This window comes from Cydia strobilella, chromosome 2 (genome assembly GCF_947568885.1).
Source record: "Cydia strobilella chromosome 2, ilCydStro3.1, whole genome shotgun sequence".
NCBI classification, from domain to species: domain Eukaryota; kingdom Metazoa; phylum Arthropoda; class Insecta; order Lepidoptera; family Tortricidae; genus Cydia; species Cydia strobilella.
Genome location: NC_086042.1, coordinates 21,538,029 through 21,560,023, shown reverse-complemented (window position 1 = coordinate 21,560,023; position 21,995 = coordinate 21,538,029). Strand labels below are relative to the sequence as shown.

Genomic DNA, 21,995 nt, shown 5'->3' with positions numbered 1-21,995 from the left:
GAAAAGTTAAGCGGCACATTGTTAATTCAATCCGGGTAAGATAATATTACCAAATAATGAGTGCAAGTTAATCCTGGATTACGTAAGCCGTTGACCAAGATTGTCCAAATATAAATGTATTTAATTAAACTCTGTCCATCTGGCACCGCGGCCAAAATTCGTTGCGTAAAAAAGCTCACCTTTTGGATTTGCAACTTAACTGCAGGCGCACGCTGCGGTGCCGGAAAGATCCTAGATCCTAGATCCTCAATCATTGAAATTTTATGAAAGGTACTTTTTGTATATTTTTCTAGCAACTGGAGTAAAATAGTTTGTTTAACTCCGCTTTATAAATTAGGTAGGTACTATAGACACCACATAGACACCACCCATTTTATCCCCGACTCATGTCGGTAAACTATCGTCAATCAGTGACATGATTTCTACTCTATGTACATGTACAATTTATCTACTTAAAACTATATAACAATCATGCAATGACTCCCTTACTTACTTGTAAGAGTAACAAGTCTTGTAAGAGTGTTCACTTGTTCAGTAATGAGATAGCCAACGATTTCACGAAGTTCCTAATTGACACCAGATATGGTGGTAGTTGATATACCTAAGATGTGTTCAAACCGCTCAGCAAGCTTAAGCCAGTCGAACGCTCAGGCAAACCTGTTACAAGCTTACAAGTACTTTTTCATTTCTCACGCTCTGAAAGAGGGTCATTGTTGTTCTAAAAGGTGCGCAGAAATGATACGTCTCTGCACTAGAGAGATTTTTTAAGATATGCAATTGAAATTTGAATTTAAATGGATTTGTTATACAATTTCCATTCTGATATTTGACTCTCCATTCCATAAATAACGATACTTTTGTCTGAATTGTTAATTGAAAGTACCCCCAAGAAATACTATAAAAATGTATACTTAGTCATGTTTTGAAAAAAACACATGTATTTTACATTCCTCATATTCGAAATGAAAAGTATTGTTTAACTCGGGTGAAAGGCATCATTTCTGCCTCGGACTATTGGCGCTCTCACTGCGTTCGAGCGCCAAAATACCTCAGCAGGGATGAGTGCCTTTCATCCCTTGGTTAACAATCTACTATTTCTGGTTATTCAGATTTATGTCAGATACTCTTATAATATTGGCTTTGCAGAGCTTTCGACTCATCTTTAAGCCAGGCCTCCCCTTTCCTCGGCTTGGTCAATCGCTCATGAAACAGCTTTCTTTCGGCCGCATTTTAATGGCTATACTTATTCATATATTTGTGATAAATATGGTAATAGCGGGTGTCGATACCACGTTGAATTGGCGTTGTTTGCTGCGTAGTAGCGCAACGTAACACCTCTTTTTAATATGTTAATAACAAACACATTCCGACATAATAACCTACTATATCCTCGAAACCGAATTAATAAAAAATAGAGTTTTCTTATAAAAGAAGGGAAAAGTAATAGTAAAAGTCAAAATAAGTACCTATCTTGATATCCGACCTCCTGTCAAGGTCTCATTTTGGCAGCTCGTCACATTCGGCAGCGAGGTGCGCGCGACCATGGCACGGAGCCGTTCATTCGCTCGGTGGCCGCGTAGCCGTGAACTTGGCTCCCTGGCCCTGGGCTTATCGGCGGCGCCGGCGGCCTATAATAGCCGGGCTGGCGACTCCCCCCAGTCCCAGAGCCACCCGAGCCTCCGCCGCCATGCTCCGTGCCTTGTGTTGCCTCGCCGTCATCGCCGCAGCCTCCGCCTGCAAGCCCTGCAGTGAGTTTCCACTCTCACACCATTTCCATTTTTTTACAGCGATACGCACTACTTCAGTTCATGAAAGTGGGAGCTAGTGTTATGGAGTGTAAATTTAAAGTGCATCAATGTGTTGTGATCATAATCAGTGGTCGTCAATTACAGGTATTGTTTTTTCCCCTCACTAGCTCGGAAAGCCGTCTTTTATCCTTTAAAACAAGCGGGGAAAAACGCATTTTATCCACTAGTGGGGAAAGTAATTTGACCTTGGATGGAGCGTGTTTAAGTAGCTTGACAGATAACAAAACATAAAACGCTCATAATAATGGTTCGTTCGATATTAATTATCATTAAATAAATGGTTTGAGAATCTAATAAAAAATACCAGATTTAGCTTTATTTAATGATTTTAAGTCATAAACCTTAAAATTCCATAATAAACGTTTGTTTTTTAATAATTATGTTAAATATAATTTCAGAATCAGAACGCACAAGTTAAGTCGATGCAATTTCAAAACGCATCATTGACATTTCATACGTCAGAAATGTCAACATTGTCAACAAAATTTTTACTTAAAAACTTCTCACGTAAAAGTACAGAATTTCCAGTTTTTTGTTATAATATCGTAAAAAAATTAGTGATTCCAGTTGATGAAGATGATATAACGCCTGTGGATGTTGCACTTTCCTCGCTATAGTGAGGGGAAAAGTTTTGTGTTACACACGGGTGCAAATGTATTTTACTTCTCGTGTGTTAAAACACTACCTACGCTCAGGATTCTATTTTAGAACCACTCGCTTCGCTCGTGGTTCAACTATAGAATCCTTTCGCTTGCTCGTGTTTCAATTCAACACTCGCGGGTAAAATACAACTTTGCACCCTTGTATAACAAATAACTATTATTACATTGGAAAATTTTTGCCACTGAAATTACATTCATGTTTTCAATTACATGTCTTAATTTGTCCCGTAGTATTTCTCTTGTTTCTAGGATATATACACAAAATATATATTTAAAAAAATATATATATATTTTTTGGGTCTGAAATTTTTAAGCGTGCTGGGCCCATAACGTATTAAAACGAATATTCCCCTGAACAGTTTTAAAAATGGGTGTCAAATAGAATTCGAATACATTTCGTTAATTCACAACAAATCATATCAATAATATATATTTAATTGACCAGTTGCAACAATTTTATTTAATATTTACTAACTAACCCTCAATTAGATGTTATTTTCGGTCTGTTGCCTCCATGTTGCCTCTAATAAACAAGTTCCCTAATGTATATACTTTTTAACCTGTTGGTAGCACCAGCCAACATTTCAATTAAGCATGCACCATAATTTACCAAAAGCGAACTGCGTGTTGCACCCACATATAAAAACAAAAGTCACATTATCACACTTGTTTGTTTACATACATTCCCAAGGTTTCATAACGCCAACATTACGGCCACTAATTTCATTCAAGATAATTTCTATAAACATTTTACCCGGTTGCGGCGGCTGCATTGTTATGTCACCGCCAACGAGTGCTTTAGAGAGCCACTTAAATACACATGTTAATCCTGAGGCAGTGCGAACTGATGAAATATTGTTCGCTAAAAACTTTAGAAATCTAGCACTGTGTTTAAATATCCGTAGTTAAGATCACAATAAAGTCGGATTTGTATAATTAGAATGGTATATAGGTAAAACTGACACAAACACCGTATTCTTTCATTTTGAAATATATTTTTCACCTCAGCAGCTCGAACAAGCCTACTTTCGTCACTCCCTAAAGTGAGGAAAGTGCGACTTTCGTCACTCCAGGGAGTGAAACAAAGTAGCTTTTCAATTTAGTGAAGGTCATGAACTGCCACTTCATACTTCGGGGTCTATTACAAATTCGAAATACATTTTAACCTTTAATGTTCTCACTACTGAGGTGAAAAATTATATGTGTCACACGAAAGGAAAGTTGGTTTTTCTTACGAGTGATGATTTTGAGTCCCGAGTAAGGGAAAGATTCTATAATTGAATCACGAGCGAAGCGAGTTAGAATCTTGAGCGTAGCGAGGGACTCAAAATCATCACTCGCAAGAAAAACCAACTTTCCTCTCTTGTTGCACAAATAACTATAACCAAAGATAGATATAACTCCGTCATAGATGGATACAGTCTAAGGAAAAAACGTGCCTTGAAAATCACGAAAATTTGATTCTCGATCAGATGGCGCCACTAGTTTTGGCCTACACTCGTATAGAGGGCGTTGACTGTTTCGTTTGTTATTTATAATTTTAACGCATACCAGTGAAAGAACATGGGTCAAAATCATATAAAAATAATTAATGCAAATAAAAAAATGATTTATCCATATTTAAATACATTTTATCGTATTTTTATAAATATTTATTTTTAGTTTTAAAGTGTGTCGACAGATGGCAGTGAATTTACTGGGGTTACAAAATTTACTATGACAGTACCGCTCTAGTATAAGTTACTCTATGCTATAACAAAACCGCCTGCCTTGTGTGCATATGAATTATGATTGCACTGTTAAATAGCATGGCAGTGCCATCGTGGTGACATCGTTAGTTTACTACAGTGGTCAGTCACCATGTTAAAATAAATCTAATTAGCAAGCTTAAAAGAGTGCTGTTCAGCTTTAACGTATACAAGGTGGGCTGTCTTATGTCTTCTTGAAATAAAAAAAGTTAATTTAAGGTAAGGCGTAAATCAGTACTTTAACTTACAGCACAGCCCCTGTGCTGTATACGAATATCTATATACTGAAAAAACTAGGAAATTACAACTGCAGCGTTACTTTTTATGTTGATGTATAACTTTCACTCGTCACTCGTCAGAAATAAAGGGTTGAAACCTGACAGGTTTCCGGGCCCACGGTGTATAATTAAAGTACGGAAACTAAAAATCCAAGAGGTCGTTCCAGGGGCGATTACCGCGAACAATGTCAAACACGGACATACCTATCTAAAATAAGTAATCTAGGTCTTATATAGATATTTAGGTCACGATTGGCGACTATTGACAGTGGATATATTTTTTGTCGTGTATGCCTTAAATCGCGTTATCAGACAATGCCACAACTTAACCTACTTTTCGACGGTAAATTATGAAATTGCATGCTTCGGAATAACTCATCGGCAGAATGTGTGTCGGAGCAGATTTATTGCCGCGTGTGATTCATGGATGGCTCTTTAATTCATGCCGCTTTAAGGATGACTCACGTTAGACCGGGCCGTGTCCGGGCCGGAGCCTCCGGCGCTTACTTTTCTATGACATGACAGGTGATCACGTGATGCCTTCCATAGAAAAGGAAGCGCCGGAAGCTCCGGCCCGGACACGGTCTCCGGTCTAACGTGAGTCATCCTTTAGCGTTAGCGCACTACGGCATGGAAATTATAGGTGAGCCCAGTTTAAGAGCCTTATTAGGAAGTTCTACGTTTTTGAGTCAGTCGGCCGAATCTACGATCGTTTTTAAGAACTGTATTAGGGCACATAATATATTAGTAACTTTTAATGCTTTCTTTATTAGGGCCAGTTGCATCAACCACAATTAGTGGATTGATCAATGTCACTTCACTCGCTGTGAACTATGAAACTTCCCATACAATAAAATTTTGCAAACGTTTAACGGTGATATCCAGTTTGGTGCAACTGACCCTATGCCTCATTTCGCAAAACAGTCTGACCCCAGTCAGTCCCACTGATCTCCAATATAGGTCGAATACTCTGTCTCGGTGGCTTCCAGCGTAGTGCTCCCTCAACATACACCTTGTCAGACCTGCGTCCACACTGCGTTTACTACTTTTAACGGTAGATAACGTAAAAAGAAACTTGTCATTCACAGCGTGCGGGGTGGCACGTGGTGCGCGCGTCATCGGAGGCGGGCCCGCGGTGCCGGGAGAGTTCCCGTGGCTGGCTGCGCTGCGCAAGGACGGCAAGTTCATCTGCGGGGCCACCGTCGTCGCCGTTGACCACCTGTTGACCGCCTCGCACTGTGTGCAGGGGTGAGTACTGAGTACCACAAGTGACGTCATAGTGAGCGGCGTCAGGAGAATTTTCATATTCGATCGCGCTGCGAAAGGACCGGAAAATCATCTTAGTATGTACTTTTTTGTAAGAGTTAACTTACGTTGCCTTGCCTGTTGGGTCTGAGTTGAAGGCTCACAGTTTAAGTAGCCATACGCTAGCATAATGAATGACCAGCTCGTACAAAATTCAAAAATATTCTGCAAGAAGGCCTCAAGGGCTCTTTTACAAGTCATTTACAGTAAATGTTGTATTGACATACTATAGTGACATGAAAAAAAATACATAGCAACATTTATAAATACAACAGCCAATACCATGGCTAAGTAGTGCCTGGTAAGTGCGTTTTGCTCAGCAGCTGCACAGAAGTTATCAATGTTATCATAGCCTCATAGGCCAGGGAGTCAAGTTAAGTTAAGCATAAGGACTTAATGAATAGTCTATCTGTTTTTGAAAACTTTTTCATATCATATCATCATATCATTTATTCCATTGTAATCATGTTCATTTGTACATACTGGTCTTACATATTGGTCAAGTAGGTACATGATACCCTGCTAGGGTGTACAATATTGGATCTTAAACTACTTATTTTGAACTTATACCTAGTTTTAATTTCTTATATAAACTGTGTCAAAAAAAAAACAATAATAATAAGATAAAACTTTTTCTCACAGTATTATGCAGATAGGAAGGAAACAATAACATGCATGCGTAACTTACCTTGATATAGGTACGATAAGTATATACCTGTCGCAAGACCTAAAATTAAACTAAACATGACTAAACACATGTTATTAATATGTATATGTATTTATTAGAGGTAAAGTAATGTTAGAGCCGCTCTAACGCCACGCTCAACAAACAATGGACGGAGAAAGCTGATTATTATTGAGTTGTCATTCATTCACCATGTGACGTCATCTAATCACTCATTCTTCTTTGGGTAAAGGAGTTCTCTTTGACCGTGGTAATATCCAAGATTGGTTGATTTTGTCTTATCTCTATGACCTGACCTATTTCCATAACGCCATAAGTACGCACTTCCTCTTTTCTTTAACCTTAAACGTTATTTCTTAAAAGGAAAGTAATGTCCCACGAAAGGTATGCCTTGGGTAAAAAATGTAGTCTAAATTTGTCTAAATACTTTTGTGCTCTAAATTAAATTTGGTAGGGTTAGGTACTCGAGCCCAGCCTGTATGTAATCCTGTAGCTTAACTCTTTTTTAACGTGACTTAAAACTGTTAAAAATGCTTGATTGTTTTTATCAATTTGACTGGAAAGCTAATGTTTTTTTCTCAGAAAACAGATTGTGTTATTGAATTTATTTGATTGTTATTTTTCAATAGGCTTTTGGACTCCCTGTCCTTTTCTTTCAGAATTGAAATCGGAGTATCCGGCAGAATTACTATCCGGATAGACATATATATTACAAATTAAGCATTTACATTTAAAAAAGTGACATTTGATGAAGTGGAACTGCTGATGATGATAAGAATTCTTCAATGACGCATAGTTCACGTTTGGCGATTTGTCCTTTTCGTTATGTTTGTTAATAAAGTTAGGTTTTCAAGACACATTTTTGTCAAGCTCGAGTTCTGATGCTGGGATCCATGAGGAACCGAGGGAACTCCTCAAATGTCAAAGGCATACATATAGTGATTTTTGTATTTTCATCTACAAATCAAGCATTTACATTTAAGTGTGTGACATTGTGTGAAAAGTGACATTTGATGAAGTGGAACTGCTGATGATGATCAGAATGAAACTCTTTAACGATACATAGTTCACGTTTGGCGATTTATTCTCTTCGTTATGGACCCAGACCCAAACTTGGACCCGGTCTCGGACCTGGGTCTGGACATGGACCCAAACTCGGTCCCGGACCCGGACCGAACTCCGACCCGGACTTGAACCCGGACCCCGACTCGGACCCGGACCCAGATCGATCTCAGACCCAAATTCGGACCCGGACCAGGACAGCCGGAAATGGACCCGGACTCGGATCTGGACATGGTCTTGAACCTGAACCTGAACCCAGAACCAGACTCGGATGCTACTAGAAAAGTGGGTTAGGTGGGTGGGTGGATTTAAACTGCGATCCTCACAGAACCGAACTGCTATCAGAAAAGTGGATTAGGTTAGGTTAGAACTGTGACCCTAACAGAAACAAAATGCTATTAGAACTTGGGTTAGGTTAGGTTAGAACTGCGACCCTTACAGAAACGAAATGCTACTAGAAAAGTGGGTGGTTTTACCTCATTTTCTACATAATTAGGCAAAAGATGCTGTCATTTTCATTTCAAGTGGTTTTTTTTTCTTAAAAAATATTATAATTTTTATTATGACTACATGATGATGACTACATGTAGGGAGTGCTAGTTTCGAAAATGATGACCATTTTGGAATCCAAGATGGCGGACATGCACTATGTCATAAAAGTCGTCATGGATGTCGTTATATGGGTTTCAGGGAGTGCAACAAGCGGCCAATACTGTAAAGGGGATACGCCTATTGGGGAAGATGTGGTAGATATTTAAACATAGAGGATTGATCTTCAATGTTTTATTTTTTTCTCACAGGTTAGCTAATTGACAAATCAGCTATACAGAATGACTGCCTCTTCAGGAATGGCGATCACGCACCCCCGTTCCATTTGACAGGGCGATATGATTATAAATTCAAAACGTGGCTGTCACTAGTTACTGATAAAAAAGGCTGTAAAGGTTACAAAACCTTTACAGTACCTATCAAAAGAAGCTATGTGTATGTAAAAAACGGATTAAGCAATATCAGACCAATTTGTCGCGGGGCCCTCTATGACATTTGGTCGAGCACCGTTCACCCATCTCGAACCGTTAAAAAGTTGCTATACAAAATAAGTGGTAATTTTTTCCATCTTGGATTTTTTCCAAAAAATTTTTTATAGCAATCCATGGGACCCCGAGTTTCCGTGACCAACATTTAGCGCGCTAGGACAAACTTGAAAATCGGGCGCCATTTAGAATCAGCCATTTTGAAATAAAAATGGCGGCGTCAGAAACTGCCAAGGTCCCTCTATGACATTTGGTCGAGCAAGCCCCACCTAATTTTGACCGTATGGCTGGGCCGTCGTAAATTTGCCATCTTGTATTCCAAAATGGTCATTGTAATGTTCTGTATTTACCACAGTAAATCATACGATGTAATGTATTTCCAACGGCTCGTTAACCCAAACATCACGTGATACGACTGCTCTGCTCGCGGTCTATCACTGTCAGTGACGTCACTATGACGTAAGCGCTCGAGACGCCAATACACTAGTCATCATTTTCGAAATCGACACTCCCCAAAACCCATAAAACGACATCCATGACGACTTTTATGACATAGTGCATGTCCACCATCTTGGATTCCAAAATGGTCATCATTTTCGAAACTAGCACTCCCTAAAACCCATAAAACGACATCCATGACGACTTTTATGACATAGTGCATGTCCGTCATCTTGGATTCCAAAATGGTCATAATTTTTGAAATCTGCACTCCCTTAAACCTATAAAACGACATCCATGACGACTTTTATGACATAGTGCATGTCCGCCATCTTGGATTCCAAAATGGTCATCATTTTTGAAATCTGCACTCCCTTATACCTATAAAACGACATCCATGACGACTTTTATGACATAGTGCATGTCCGCCATCTTGGATTCCAAAATGGTCATCATTTTCGCAATCTGCACTCCCTTAAACCTATAAAACGACATCCATGGCGACTTTTAAGACATAGTGCATGTCCGCCATCTTGGATTCCAAAATGGTCATCATTTTTGAAATCTGCACTCCCTTAAACCTATAAAACGACATCCATGACGACTTTTATGACATTAGTGCATGTCCGCCATCTTGGATTCCAAAATGGTCATCATTTTTGAAATCTGCACTCCCTTAAACCTATAAAACGACATCCATGACGACTTTTATGACATAGTGCATGTCCGCCATCTTGGATTCCAAAATGGTCATCATTTTCGAAACTAGCACTCCCTAAAACCCATAAAACGACATCCATGACGACTTTTATGACATAGTGCATGTCCGCCATCTAGGATTCCAAAATGGTCATAATTTTTGAAATCTGCACTCCCTTAAACCTATAAAACGACATCCATGACGACTTTTATGACATAGTGCATGTCCGCCATCTTGGATTCCAAAATGGTTATCATTTTCGAAACTAGCACTCCCTAAAACCCATAAAACGACATCCATGACGACTTTTATGACATAGTGCATGTCCGCCATCTTGGATTCCAAGATGGTCATCATTTTCGAAATCCTGTCCCTAAAACCTATAAAACAACCATGATCATAATTATTCCTAAAATTAATCGAGACAAAATTATTCGATGTACATACGAGTGGATACGAGTTTTCGCCCGGGAGGCGATTGGTCATGGAAATCTGTTCCTGGCTCCCGGTCTATTAGTGTGGGTCAAATTTTGGAAGCTGAATTTGCCAAATCTTATTTTCTATTCCAATATTTTATACTCATAGGGATGCCCATTAAGGGGCCCCATTACTGGATCCACGCCCATTACCGGGGTACCATTACTGGAGCTTTGCCGACCATGACTGGAGAAAAAACACGTAGTTTTAATTTGTTAATTATGTGGAAACTAATTGCTGGATTTTTAATACAACACGCCTGAAACATAAAAGATGGATGGGACATTCAACTTCTAACACGCAAGGCGGTAACATTTTACATGTATCAAGGAAATATCACAAATACTCCAAATTTCCTCTTATGGTGCCGTTACTATGGATATTTCGGAAAAGTTATGAATTAGGTATGGACTAGCTTGCTCAATCAAGTGTAAAAGGGCCGAATACTTTAGGTCGTCAGCTGAATATTAGCATGACAATAAGTTTCGATAATTACTTAATAATGGTTGTGCCCTGCACCTGCAGGGTGCGACCCACTGTGCCGGCACACTTTCTTGTTACACAAGATGTTTGTCCTCATCTGAATGTGCATTGCGATCCATCTCCGGTACCGTTACCCATTGAAGGCCGTTCGTTAGTTAAAGCAGCAGATTTGCTGATTAATCACTAATAGATGGCGCACCTTGAAATCGTTTATAGCACTTACTTTAGAAGATATAGTAAAATGCCCGGTTTCTAACCCAACGCCTATAAAAAAAATAAGTTTTTTTATTCGAACACTAGGAGGTGTTTACCATTATACCATATTAGGCTAGGTATTTTGTTAGGCTAATTTGTCATTCACCTCTAGCCTTATGAACAAAGCAATGAGCTTTTAGTTTTTAACCTCATTCTTCAGAACTATAGACTATAGTTTGTCAAAGGACTGTCTCATTTCAAACATAGACAGAGAATCATACTATCTTTGTCTTACACTAGTACTTGCACCCAAAAGAAAAGGATGAATATAGTTTTTTAGGGTTCCGTACCTCAAAAGGAAAAAACGGAACCCTTATAGGATCACTCGTGCGTCTGTCTGTCTGTCTGTCGGTCTGTCACAGCCTATTTTCTCCGAAACTACTGGATGAACCCCCAAAGATGAACATGTAACGTAAAGAAATTAATTTTAAACACGGGGGCCACTTTTGGGGGGTAAATGAGTAAATAAAAAAATAAAGTTTGTCAAACTATATCGTGTTACATATCAAATGAAAGAGCTCATTGTGAGAATCTCAAATATATATTTTTTTATAATTTTAAGATAAATAGTTTAGAAGTTATTCAAGAAAATAGGCAAAAAATGACCATTCCCCCTTTATCTCCGAAACTACTGGGTCAAAATTTTTGAAAAAACTACACAAAATAGATCCTTACCTATAGATCACCGGAAAACCTATTAGAAATGTGCAGTCAAGCGTGAGTCGGACTTAATTACTTAGTTTTTTATCCGACCCCTTCGGGTTTTTTAAGACATTTCACATAAAAAATACATTGTTTAAATTGTGTAATGTCCGGAACCCTTGGAACGCGAGTCAGACTCGCACTTGGCCGATTTTTGTTTTGTTCCTATTTACTGACAAGATTTGCTTGACCAACTATGGGTATTGACATGAACACTTCCGTTCGTTTTTTTTATATTACATCGGTGGTATGGATGGTATAGAATGGATCTCTTATGGCAGAATTGTTGCAAAAGTGAGCAGCTTTCAGCTGTAAATAATAGTTCCCAATATATCCCTCCGGTGGCGCTAGGTAGGCTCTGAGACTAAAGAGTATTGTAATATATAGGAGACTCTATGACACGAACCATAGAGGTATTAATGTAGAGTTAAAATGAGGGAAGGGCAGCAAGTAACCCGACCAAATTACGTAGGTTCTTTCTGGTATGTTGTCAGGAATGTTAAAACGTGTTTTTAATTTTGTCGTATTGCGTATGTTCTGTCCCTCACTGTCGTACGGGTGCACATCTATATAAAATACTAGGTGTATGGTCTAGGTACTTCAGTGTATGGTGGCGCCGTCTATTTATTGTTTTTTACGGTCACTTTTTTATACATGAAGATTCATTTCCTTACCTCTACCTTCCATAGTCGGTGGTAAACATACGTAAGCCGCCCCAACCACTGTAGCCTATAAATACTAAAGCCTAATCTGTAGATGACTTCCGAATACCTCCGATTACTTCCGATCTGATTATGCGACAAAACATTTTGAGACTCGATGGCACATAGTTTTCTCTATTTAGTGGACAAGACGCGTTAATGCATAAATTCCTTGCACTCATTTTCAAGGTAGTCCGAAGACGGTCAAGATCAGTTCTTGTGTATCTATGGGACGACGCGAATCGATTCTCTCTGCACACTCCGACTGAATGTTAACGCGTTTGTCGCGGCTTAACGGGTAACGGAGCAAGTGATCTCACAATGGAACTCCATAGTAGCTATTGTATTTGTCTAGGAGGTACCTATATACTTACATATAATGTACTTTAGAAAGATAATATAATTTACATAACTTTGTAAGGCATACAGATTGAGAACAATTTAAGGATGACTCTTACTAAGTCTCACTACAATTCGTTGAGTCCGCTCAGACCGACAACACCTAATAACAACGACTAATAACTACAAACTTACCTACTTATGAAAATTTAATTTAATCATCGCCCTATATAACAGCTAAATATTTCATAAAACAAATTCAGAATAGTCATAACTCTTGAAGACCACATATATAGATACTGAGTAACATCTCAAGTTATTTTCATGACACTGTGTGCATGCAATATCGCGGCCCTTTGCCGTGCCCGAAAGGGTGAGGAGGTGAAAAGTGAAAACTTAAAAACGTTTTCGTTCACGATTTACATTTAAAAAAGCGAAACATTTTATTTGACCACAACTCACTTCAATTTTATAGTAAATTGTTAACCAAGGGATGAAAGGCACTCATTTCTGCCGAGGTATTTATTTGTTTCACTGCGTTCGAGCGCCAATATATATATAGTAACATCTCAAGTTATTTTCATGACACTGTGTGCATGCAATATCGCGGCCCTTTGCCGCGCCCGAAAGGGTCAAGAGGTGGAAAGTGAAAACTTAAAAACGTTTTCGTTCACGATTTACATTTAAAAAAGCGAAACATTTTATTTCACCACAACTCACTTCAATTTTATAGTAAATTGTTAACTAAGGGATGAAATGCACTCATTTCTGCCGAGGTATTTATTTGTTTATATATAGTCCTCCACATCGATTTCGATGACGGCGACCTCAACAATCAAGGTTTCTCCCTCTCATGAGCTCTTATGTGGCTGGCCAGGCCAAACTTGCTCTTAAAAACTCTTTTACACTCACGACAGTAGAGTTGACCGGCCGCATTGTACGTATACACGTAGGAGGGCTTAGGTCTTTCCTTGCGCAATTGCCGTTTTACATCTAACGTCGTGAGGCGGTTTTCCTCAAACGACTTGATGGATTCGAAGATGGTAGACCGCCAAGATGACCGTTTATTTTTGGGCCACCTTTTCTAGGCCCCTCCTCTGTGCAAAGGAAAGCAGAGCGATCCTAAATAGGGCTGCTTTGTCACCAAGTGTGCTGCCGAAGTCAGAGTCCCGCCTCGGTCGACTCCAAGAGCGACAACTCTCTCCTGGCCGCCTACGTGCACGGTGTCAACTAAGGCCTTGGTACATCGATACCTAAACCCCACCGCCAACACCCCATCGCCGCAGGACTTTTTAGCTCGAGTCCAGATTTAATTGCTAAGGTCATCTGCGCGTGAACTTATTTATAGTTAATAGTCCTAGGCTGAAATGATGCCTTTCACCCGAATTAAACACTACTTTTCATTTCCAATACGAGGAAAGTAAAATGCATGTGTTTTTAGGGTTCCGTACCCAAAGGGTAAAAACGGGACCCTATTACTAAGACTCCACTCTGTCCGTCTGTCTGTCTGTCACCAGGCTGTATTTCTTGAACAAAAATACATCTGTGAAAATTTCAACTTTGCAAGTGCGAGTACGGAATTTTTTACAACATGAGTAAGTATACATTTTTATAGTATTTCTTGAGGGTACATTCAATTAACAATTTAGGCAAAAGTATCGTTATTTATGGAATGGAGAGTCAAATATCAGAATGGAAATTGTATAACAAATCCATTTAAGCACAAATTTCAATTGCTTATCGTCAAAAAAATTAAAAAATCGTACTTGGAACGTAAAATGCTCCTAGTGCAGACACGTATCATTTTCTGCACACCTTTTAGAACAGCAATGACCCTCTTTCAGAGCATGAGAAATGAAAAGATATTTTTAAAGTGATGATGAACGGACTTTTGAGGGATCAACTTAACTTGCCTTCCACTGCACAGAATCTGAGTTAATAATACACTACTAAAGCAATCGATCAACCATCCATTGCCGGCCTCGTCGGCTTCATTCATTCATTGGTGCGAAATGACGGAATTAAGAGGCCGGTGTCGATTTTAGTCGCAAAAATGTAAAATTGATAGATTTAGTCCGTGAAATTTTACACCTTTTGTTACCTAATTAAAATAACAAGTACTGGTTTCTATTAGCACGTCTTCTTATCTTACCTTTTATCAGATCAATTTTTTGAAAACAAACTCACTAAATTAGTAATGTTTGCTTTTCTGATGGACGTTTAGGTAAACGCGCGTAAAGCACTGATTTTGTCGCTCTTATTTGTAAATTTCGTAAAGTTCGGACTGCTAAACATGGTAATTTTGTATTACACATATCTTGTACTTGACGTTTATCAGACTACATTTTTATTATTATGACTTTGAAGTAGTGTAAATGAAAGTTAGACGAAATCAATTTTCTTCAGAAATTACTTCAAAACAAGTGACAATTTCTCTAAAAATCTACTTAATTTCAACGTAATTTTGATACTAAAACAATCTACAACATTTGCTGAAACTATTCTTATACATCAATTTGTATAATTTACCACCATGATTTTTAGATGAATTTTTAAAAACTGCCCCTTCTCTTCATGCATTACCGGTGACGCACGCTCGCGACCTCATTATTAAAAAGCAAGATGAGAAGACGTGCTAATAGAAATCAATACTTGTTATTTAGATATTACGTAACAAAACGTGTATAATTTCAACGACTAAATCTATCAATTTTACATTTTTGGTCCAAAATCGACTACGGCCTCTTAATGAATTTCTTGCGGGGATCGGTAAACTTTTGAAAAAGAGCTAGCCAACTCCAGTGAAATCACTTTTAGGAATTTGAAGTCTCTATTTTCATTTATGTGCGAGCCTCGATTTGCTATGTATTAAATATTAGTCTAAAGCTCTGTTAATGTTATTTCCAGGGTTGAAGCGTCCAGGCTAAACGTGCTTGTGGGAGAGTACGACGTAAACGAGTCGCAGTCGGAGGGGTTCCGCGTGGCGCACGTACTCCAACACCCAGACTTCAACAGCTACACTTACGACAACGACATCGCCGTGCTGCGCCTGGCCGAGCCACTGCCAGGCCACCTCTTCCGACCAGCCTGCTTGCCCGGTAACTCCTCATTATTATTCATTACAATACAACAACCTACGAGTACGACCATATTTCCCGATCGATTTGGAACTGGAATAGGGAAATAATACTCAATACTTTATTGCAAATTCACAAAGTAATTGTACAGGTGGTAAACTTATAAGCAAGGTATTTGTGAAGTAATTGTAGCTTCTTGCTGTAGAATAGATTAGAATTACCTAAATACATAAAATAAAAACAGTTACAAAATCAAATACTGAGGTTATATCATAAAAACTGGCCAACAGCATGTCGGGCCATGCTCAGTGTAGGGTTCCGTAGTTACCCTTCCGTTACAATAGACTAAACGGGATGAGCTATTAGTATAGTTATAAATAGTATATAGTTAACCAAGGGATGAAATGGTGCCTTTCATCCGAGTTAAACACTACTTTTCATATCGAATGCGAGGAAACCAAATAAGACAATTGATGCAAATGCATACCTAATCGGTAATTAAAGTAACAGATTTATATATACTTGCAATCGGAGACTATACATGTCTGAAGATAAATAACCCATAGCGAAAAATATTTAGATTACAATGTTTATGACAAAACACATATTTTAGCAAACTGCAGTAATTTAAAAATTATTTTATCATTAAAGTATGAAAATCAGCGCGAAGTTTTAATTCAAAGATCTATTTCCACGATTTAGAGGGGGTGACACAATTCTTTCGGAGCTGTTATTTCCGAAAATATTAACTTACTAGCTGTGCCCGCGGCTTCGCCTGCGTGGAATTCGGTCTGTGTCAGTAAGCGGCTAATTCACCCCTAATTTATCTCCCTCTCCCCTGGAGGCGGAACTTGAAGTAAAGTTGACAGATGGATACGCTAGAGGACTGTAATCCAGATAAAACATTTTACAATTAGGTACCACTAAATAAAACTACACTCCAAAATCATTATTTTTGTTTGCCCTTATTAAAAATTTTGACTTGATTTAAACGACATAGAGTAAGTAGGTGTATATCGAATGATACAGTACCATTCTTGTATTTTTACGTCCTTGTCTGTACCTATCCAAATCATGTCCATGGCAAATATCATCCAAATCGGTCCTCCAGTAAAATCAGTGTAAGCATGACGCAGGCGGCGCGCAGCGTCTGCCCTTACGACTTGTTGATGGTCATGGCGAAGCAGACGCTCACGGGGACCTGTAGGCGCTTGAAGCGGAACGAGAAGTTGCTCGGGATGAGGGGGATGCGCGGAATGAACACGGCTTCTCCGGCGCCACACTCCGTCAGGATCTGCGCCTACATATGTATTGCGTACGATGTCTTTGGGATCACAATCAAGACTCGCGCTGGCTTGCCGTTTCAGCCAAAAGCACTGTGGCCGAAAGCGAAGCGACCTGCCTGGCTAGAGCGCCACTGAGTCTCTCACCGTGGTCTTTCTCAGACTCCTGAGACCGTGCCCCTTGTAGCCTCAATGCGTCACGAGACTTTCGCGTAAGATTCGATTTTTTTCGGGAAGGCATGGTAATGCGTATAAGTCCCAAATCGTTTGACATTTACTCCGCAAACGACATTTTTTTTAAGTACCCACTTTGTGGCCATTATTAGGAGGAAAGGGCACGGCCGCTTCTCCATACAAATGCGGTCTCCATTTTCCTCTATCATTATAGTCCGACATTAATTAGAAATAAGACTTTATTGCCTTTATTTTTATAACCTACGGATTCTTCGATTACAGAAAACGGAGATCTCCTCATTGGTGCCGATGCCGTCGTATCTGGATGGGGTAGCACCGAAGAAAAAGGACCTACATCTAACATACCCATGAAAGTAAGTGTAGTGCGATGCGACATAAAATAGTAGAAATTAAATAAAATGGAACTAAAAAAAAACCATACTAAATTGTTGCCATGTTTAAAAGCATTTTACGTAAAAAATGTAACAGTTACGTAGGAAGTGGCGCCCTCATTTATTTTCTACAATTTCTTGTCAGACTATAAAACAACGCACTGATAGAGTACGTCACTTCACCTTTACGTCTTTCGATAGTTTCGATAAACTATCAAAGCTTTCTAAACAGGGGTCATAATTTTTCATTTCTCATGCTCTGAGAGTGGGTTATTGTTGTTCTAAAAAGTGTGCAGAAAATTATACGTTTCTGCTCTAGAGCACTGTACTTTCTAAGTAGGTTTTTTTCTTTTTTTTTTACGATGAGCAATTAAAATTTTAGTTTTAAATGGATTTGTTTTACAATTTCCATTCTGATTAATGGAAATTGAAAGTCCCCTCAAGAAATACTACCTAGTGAAGTTTATCTTACTTAGCCTTTTTTTAAATCGCACGTACATATATTTTACTTTCCTAGTATTCGAAATGAAAAGTAGTGTTTAATTCGGGTGAAACCATTTCAGTCTCGGACTACTGGCGCTCTCTCTCTGCGGTGCGTTCGAGCGACAAACTACCTCGACAGAAATGGGTGCCTTTCATGCCTTGATGATTAACAATTTACTAGTATATTAGATTTACTTATCCGGCCGCCACACATTCTGCTATTTTGCTGCTAAGAACGACAGGAAAATAACATACCTATAACAGTGTCTTCCCTCTCAGCAGAAAGTGTCCGACGGCCGGATAGATCTAATGACTCCTATCGCGTAGATACACCATATGTGTACATCACACTAATGACATGAACTGTTGCAGGTGGAAGTAAAGATCTGGGAACAAGAAGAATGCTCGACGGCAGGGTACGGTCGGCGTAAGGTGACTCCGCGCATGCTGTGCGCCAACGCGCCCGAGCGGGACTCGTGCACCGGCGACTCGGGCGGGCCGCTCATACTGGCGCGCCCGCACCACACCCTAGTCGGTCAGTACGGTACAGTCCTAGCACCCTTGGCCGCCATAAAGTTGACGGATGCATTTGTTGGACTCCGTCCAGCCTTTAGATTAATTTGTACCTACACACTTCAAAAAGGAGGTTTACAGTTCCCCGATTTCTCAGACAGCTGGACCGATTTGAAAATTTCCTTTTTAATACAGTTGCTCACTTTACGTAGCTGTTTAGCGTGCGGAAAGTTGGTTTTCGCGAACTAGTGCTTTTTACTTTTCCATTTTTTTTAAATTTTTACTTGTTCCAATTCATGACTACTTATTGATGAGTATTAATATTAGTTTCCTTTAAACGTCGTAATCAACATAAAAACCTACTGTTAATGTAAGAATACGAAAAATATGCATATTTCATATTTTATTACTTACCTCTTCATCATTATAAGTATTATAACACGTTTATTTTTTAATGTTGAAAAACCGTTCTTAATAAGTTGTCTGAATGGAACGGAACGCCTGTCAAAGAAGAGGCGTATTTTCTTACTGCAAGAATGTTTTAAGTTTCCAAAGGCAACATTCGATATTGTTCTTATAAATATACGATACACAAATAATCATAAATAACGATATTTAGGTAATAATAGTACAATGTTTTAATATTTACAATTGTTTCTGTCTTATAGAACATGCATTTGAAAAAAAAAACTCATTGAAGTGGGTTCAATAATAATAACAAAATCTATTCTAGTCGAATAAAAGCTAGAAAAACACTTCTTCATAATGTCAATGTCAATGATGTCATACAGAATTAATAATATAAAAGTTTCGAATTCCGTTCCTTACTTGTTGCTTTTCTTATTTTTTCGCAACTGTATTAAAAAACGTCGTTCGATACACGTGCGGAAATGTCATTCTTTCCGCACTAGCATCGAAATGTACTATTATTATTTGGGTTAGGATTTAGGTAAGTCCCATTGTTATAATCACGTCATGATCTGATGACGGGGGACCCTGATGGCGAAATCAAGGGAACTCTTCAAATATGAATACAGATTGATTATTAAATCGAGTAATCGACGCATTCCGGCCCACTTATAGTAGCTTGGGTATTTTATAGTAAGTCATTTGCCCTCGGCAATCACCATTTCTATAGAACTACTGATGAAGTTATCGCATATGTTAGACTCTTTTGTAAAGTAAGTTCTAGGGCGTAAAGTAAGGGGTTGTCGGCCAAATAGAAACGTAGTGAGGCCGGATAGTTATGAGGCCGGCAACCCCTTTTCACGCCGAGGTATGTACCTATAGTGCTTTTCTCAAACATGCAATGAAATAATAACATATGATGAGTAAGTGGGGTATTAAAGGGTAGGAACGAAAATTTTATTATTTTTGCGCTACGACGCACAATACAGGAGATATGGCCCTATAATAGTTATTTACGATACAAGTGCGGAAAAGAGTAAATTCGAAACGAGTGGCGATAAATTATAACACGACCGCAGGGAGTGTTTTAAATCGACACGAGTTGCGAATTACCTATTCGCACGTGTATCGAACAACGTCGACATATGCACAAAAAGTGCACTTCACGCACTAGTGCAAGAAAGTAGCACCATAAGTACTGTAAAGATTATTTTTATCAAATTCTTGACATTATTATTGATTATAATATTTCCTTGTCAAACCACAATTATCCGTGTCCAGGCATAGTGTCATGGGGGCGCGGCTGCGCGCGGCCGGGCTACCCCGGCGTGTACACGCGCGTCACCCGCTTCTTGCCGTGGCTAAAGGTCGCGCTGCGCCACGCCTGCTCCTGCTCGGCGCCACACTACTGAACCCATCAGCGTTTTTGCAACAGACATCATTTCAACGGCGGCGAACCTACAACTGTGCAAGCGACTACACGGGACGCTAAAATAAAACTATCGAGCATTGGTCACTGAATAGTTAAAGTACTTACTTTTAAGGTTCACAACTTTGGGAACAAATTAAATTATTTTATTAAATATTTGAGTTTTCTACGTGTTGTCGCGAGAAAAATCGGCGTGTTATGGAGTCATATTTTTGTATTAACGTCGTTAACCGTTATTGTAGGTTCATGGTAGGTACCTAAAGGCAGTACGTATTATACGTACACTTCCGTATGAAGGCTACGTCAATAAGAAATAATCTGTTATATTTACAAACCACATTTTTATCTGTAAAATGGCATTATTTTGTTAACTAAGTTATATCTAAAGCTAGTTTGTTGTTTATTAAGTAAGACGTTACCATAAATTTACTACGTAGGTTACCAATTGAACTGATACTAATGTTACCAATTGAACTGAACGCTTTAGGTAGGAAATGGTTGTGATTTACCTATATTTAACTGCTATAGGTAGTTCATTATTCTATAAAATCGACCATAAGATGTGTTGTGCCGAACATGTAGATAAATGTCGCATATAATTAAGTTATGTCATCATTCACACTCAGTTTTAATTTTATTCCAGTTAGTATCATGTAATATACTTATTGAATATTTATTAAGCGTAGGTACCTATTATTGTTTATTGTTAAGTGTATTGTTATGGCTGTGATTACCTCCTGTAAGTTGCGTAGACTTAAGTAGACTAAATAAGAATTCAATAATAAACTACTTATATTACTACCGTCCCATTGCTATTCTTTCTTCTTTATCCAAAATATTCGAATCTATTCAAATACTTCGAATTAAAAAAATCTGCCCTTACCTCAGCAACAGTCAACATGGAATTAGCACTAAATACGTTCGATTAACACAAATTTATTATCTAATAGATTTTATTACCTTGATCTAGGTTTACAAGTAGATAATAATATATATTATGTATCGATATGACATCCTTTTGGAGAAACTCACCGCGTTTGGCTCACTCCGCGACTATAGTCTGCATCTTCTCAAATGATTTTTTCGCCAAAGACCGGGTAAACAAAAGCCTTTGTTCCTTTTATGTGTGCGCGTGCCCATTGTTGGTGAACGCATACCACTCGCTGATACACAATGGTCACTCACTCGGTTTACTGATGTTTCGGCGAATATTACTTGACAAACTTTCAGTTCCCAAACGATTTATCCCATATTTTTAGTTGGGCGAAATTTCATTTCGCAAATTTACATAATCCAACCTAACCTAACCTAGTACGTCATTTTCATTTCGCAAGTATGGGGTTGGGAAATGAAATGGTTGCGAAGTAAGGTTATGCCAACGATTGGTTTGCCAAATGAAACTTTGGCGAAAAGTTGGTTGCCAAGTGAAATTTGGCGAAATAAATTTCGCCAAAAAGGAAGTACACCCACGCGCTCACCAACAATGGGCACGCGCACGCATAAAAGGAACAAAGGCTTTTACAGTACATATGGTGCTACTTTCTCGCACTAAGAGCACT

The 21,995-nt window shown here is 38.8% G+C and overlaps 1 protein-coding gene across 1 annotated transcript; it reads left to right on the top strand.

Moving 5' to 3' along the window:
• The first annotated feature begins 1,531 nt into the window (after positions 1–1,531).
• On the top strand, positions 1,532–21,141 carry LOC134754278 (transmembrane protease serine 9-like). The gene is made up of 6 exons (XM_063690504.1): positions 1,532–1,748; positions 5,585–5,744; positions 15,585–15,775; positions 17,494–17,585; positions 18,459–18,621; positions 20,289–21,141. Exons 1-6 carry the CDS (start codon positions 1,688–1,690, stop codon positions 20,417–20,419), a joined length of 798 nt encoding a protein of 265 aa, XP_063546574.1. The 5' UTR covers positions 1,532–1,687; the 3' UTR covers positions 20,420–21,141.
• The last annotated feature ends 854 nt before the right edge of the window (positions 21,142–21,995 follow it).

Coding starts and splice junctions, on each gene's coding strand:
- LOC134754278 (XM_063690504.1), top strand. CDS start 1,688: ATGCTCCGTGCCTTGTGTTGCCTCGCCGTCATCGCCGCAGCCTCCGCC. Junction 5,745..15,584: donor GCCTCGCACTGTGTGCAGGG/GTGAGTACTGAG, acceptor TGTTATTTCCAG/GGTTGAAGCGTCCAGGCTAA. Junction 18,622..20,288: donor CCCGCACCACACCCTAGTCG/GTCAGTACGGTA, acceptor ATCCGTGTCCAG/GCATAGTGTCATGGGGGCGC.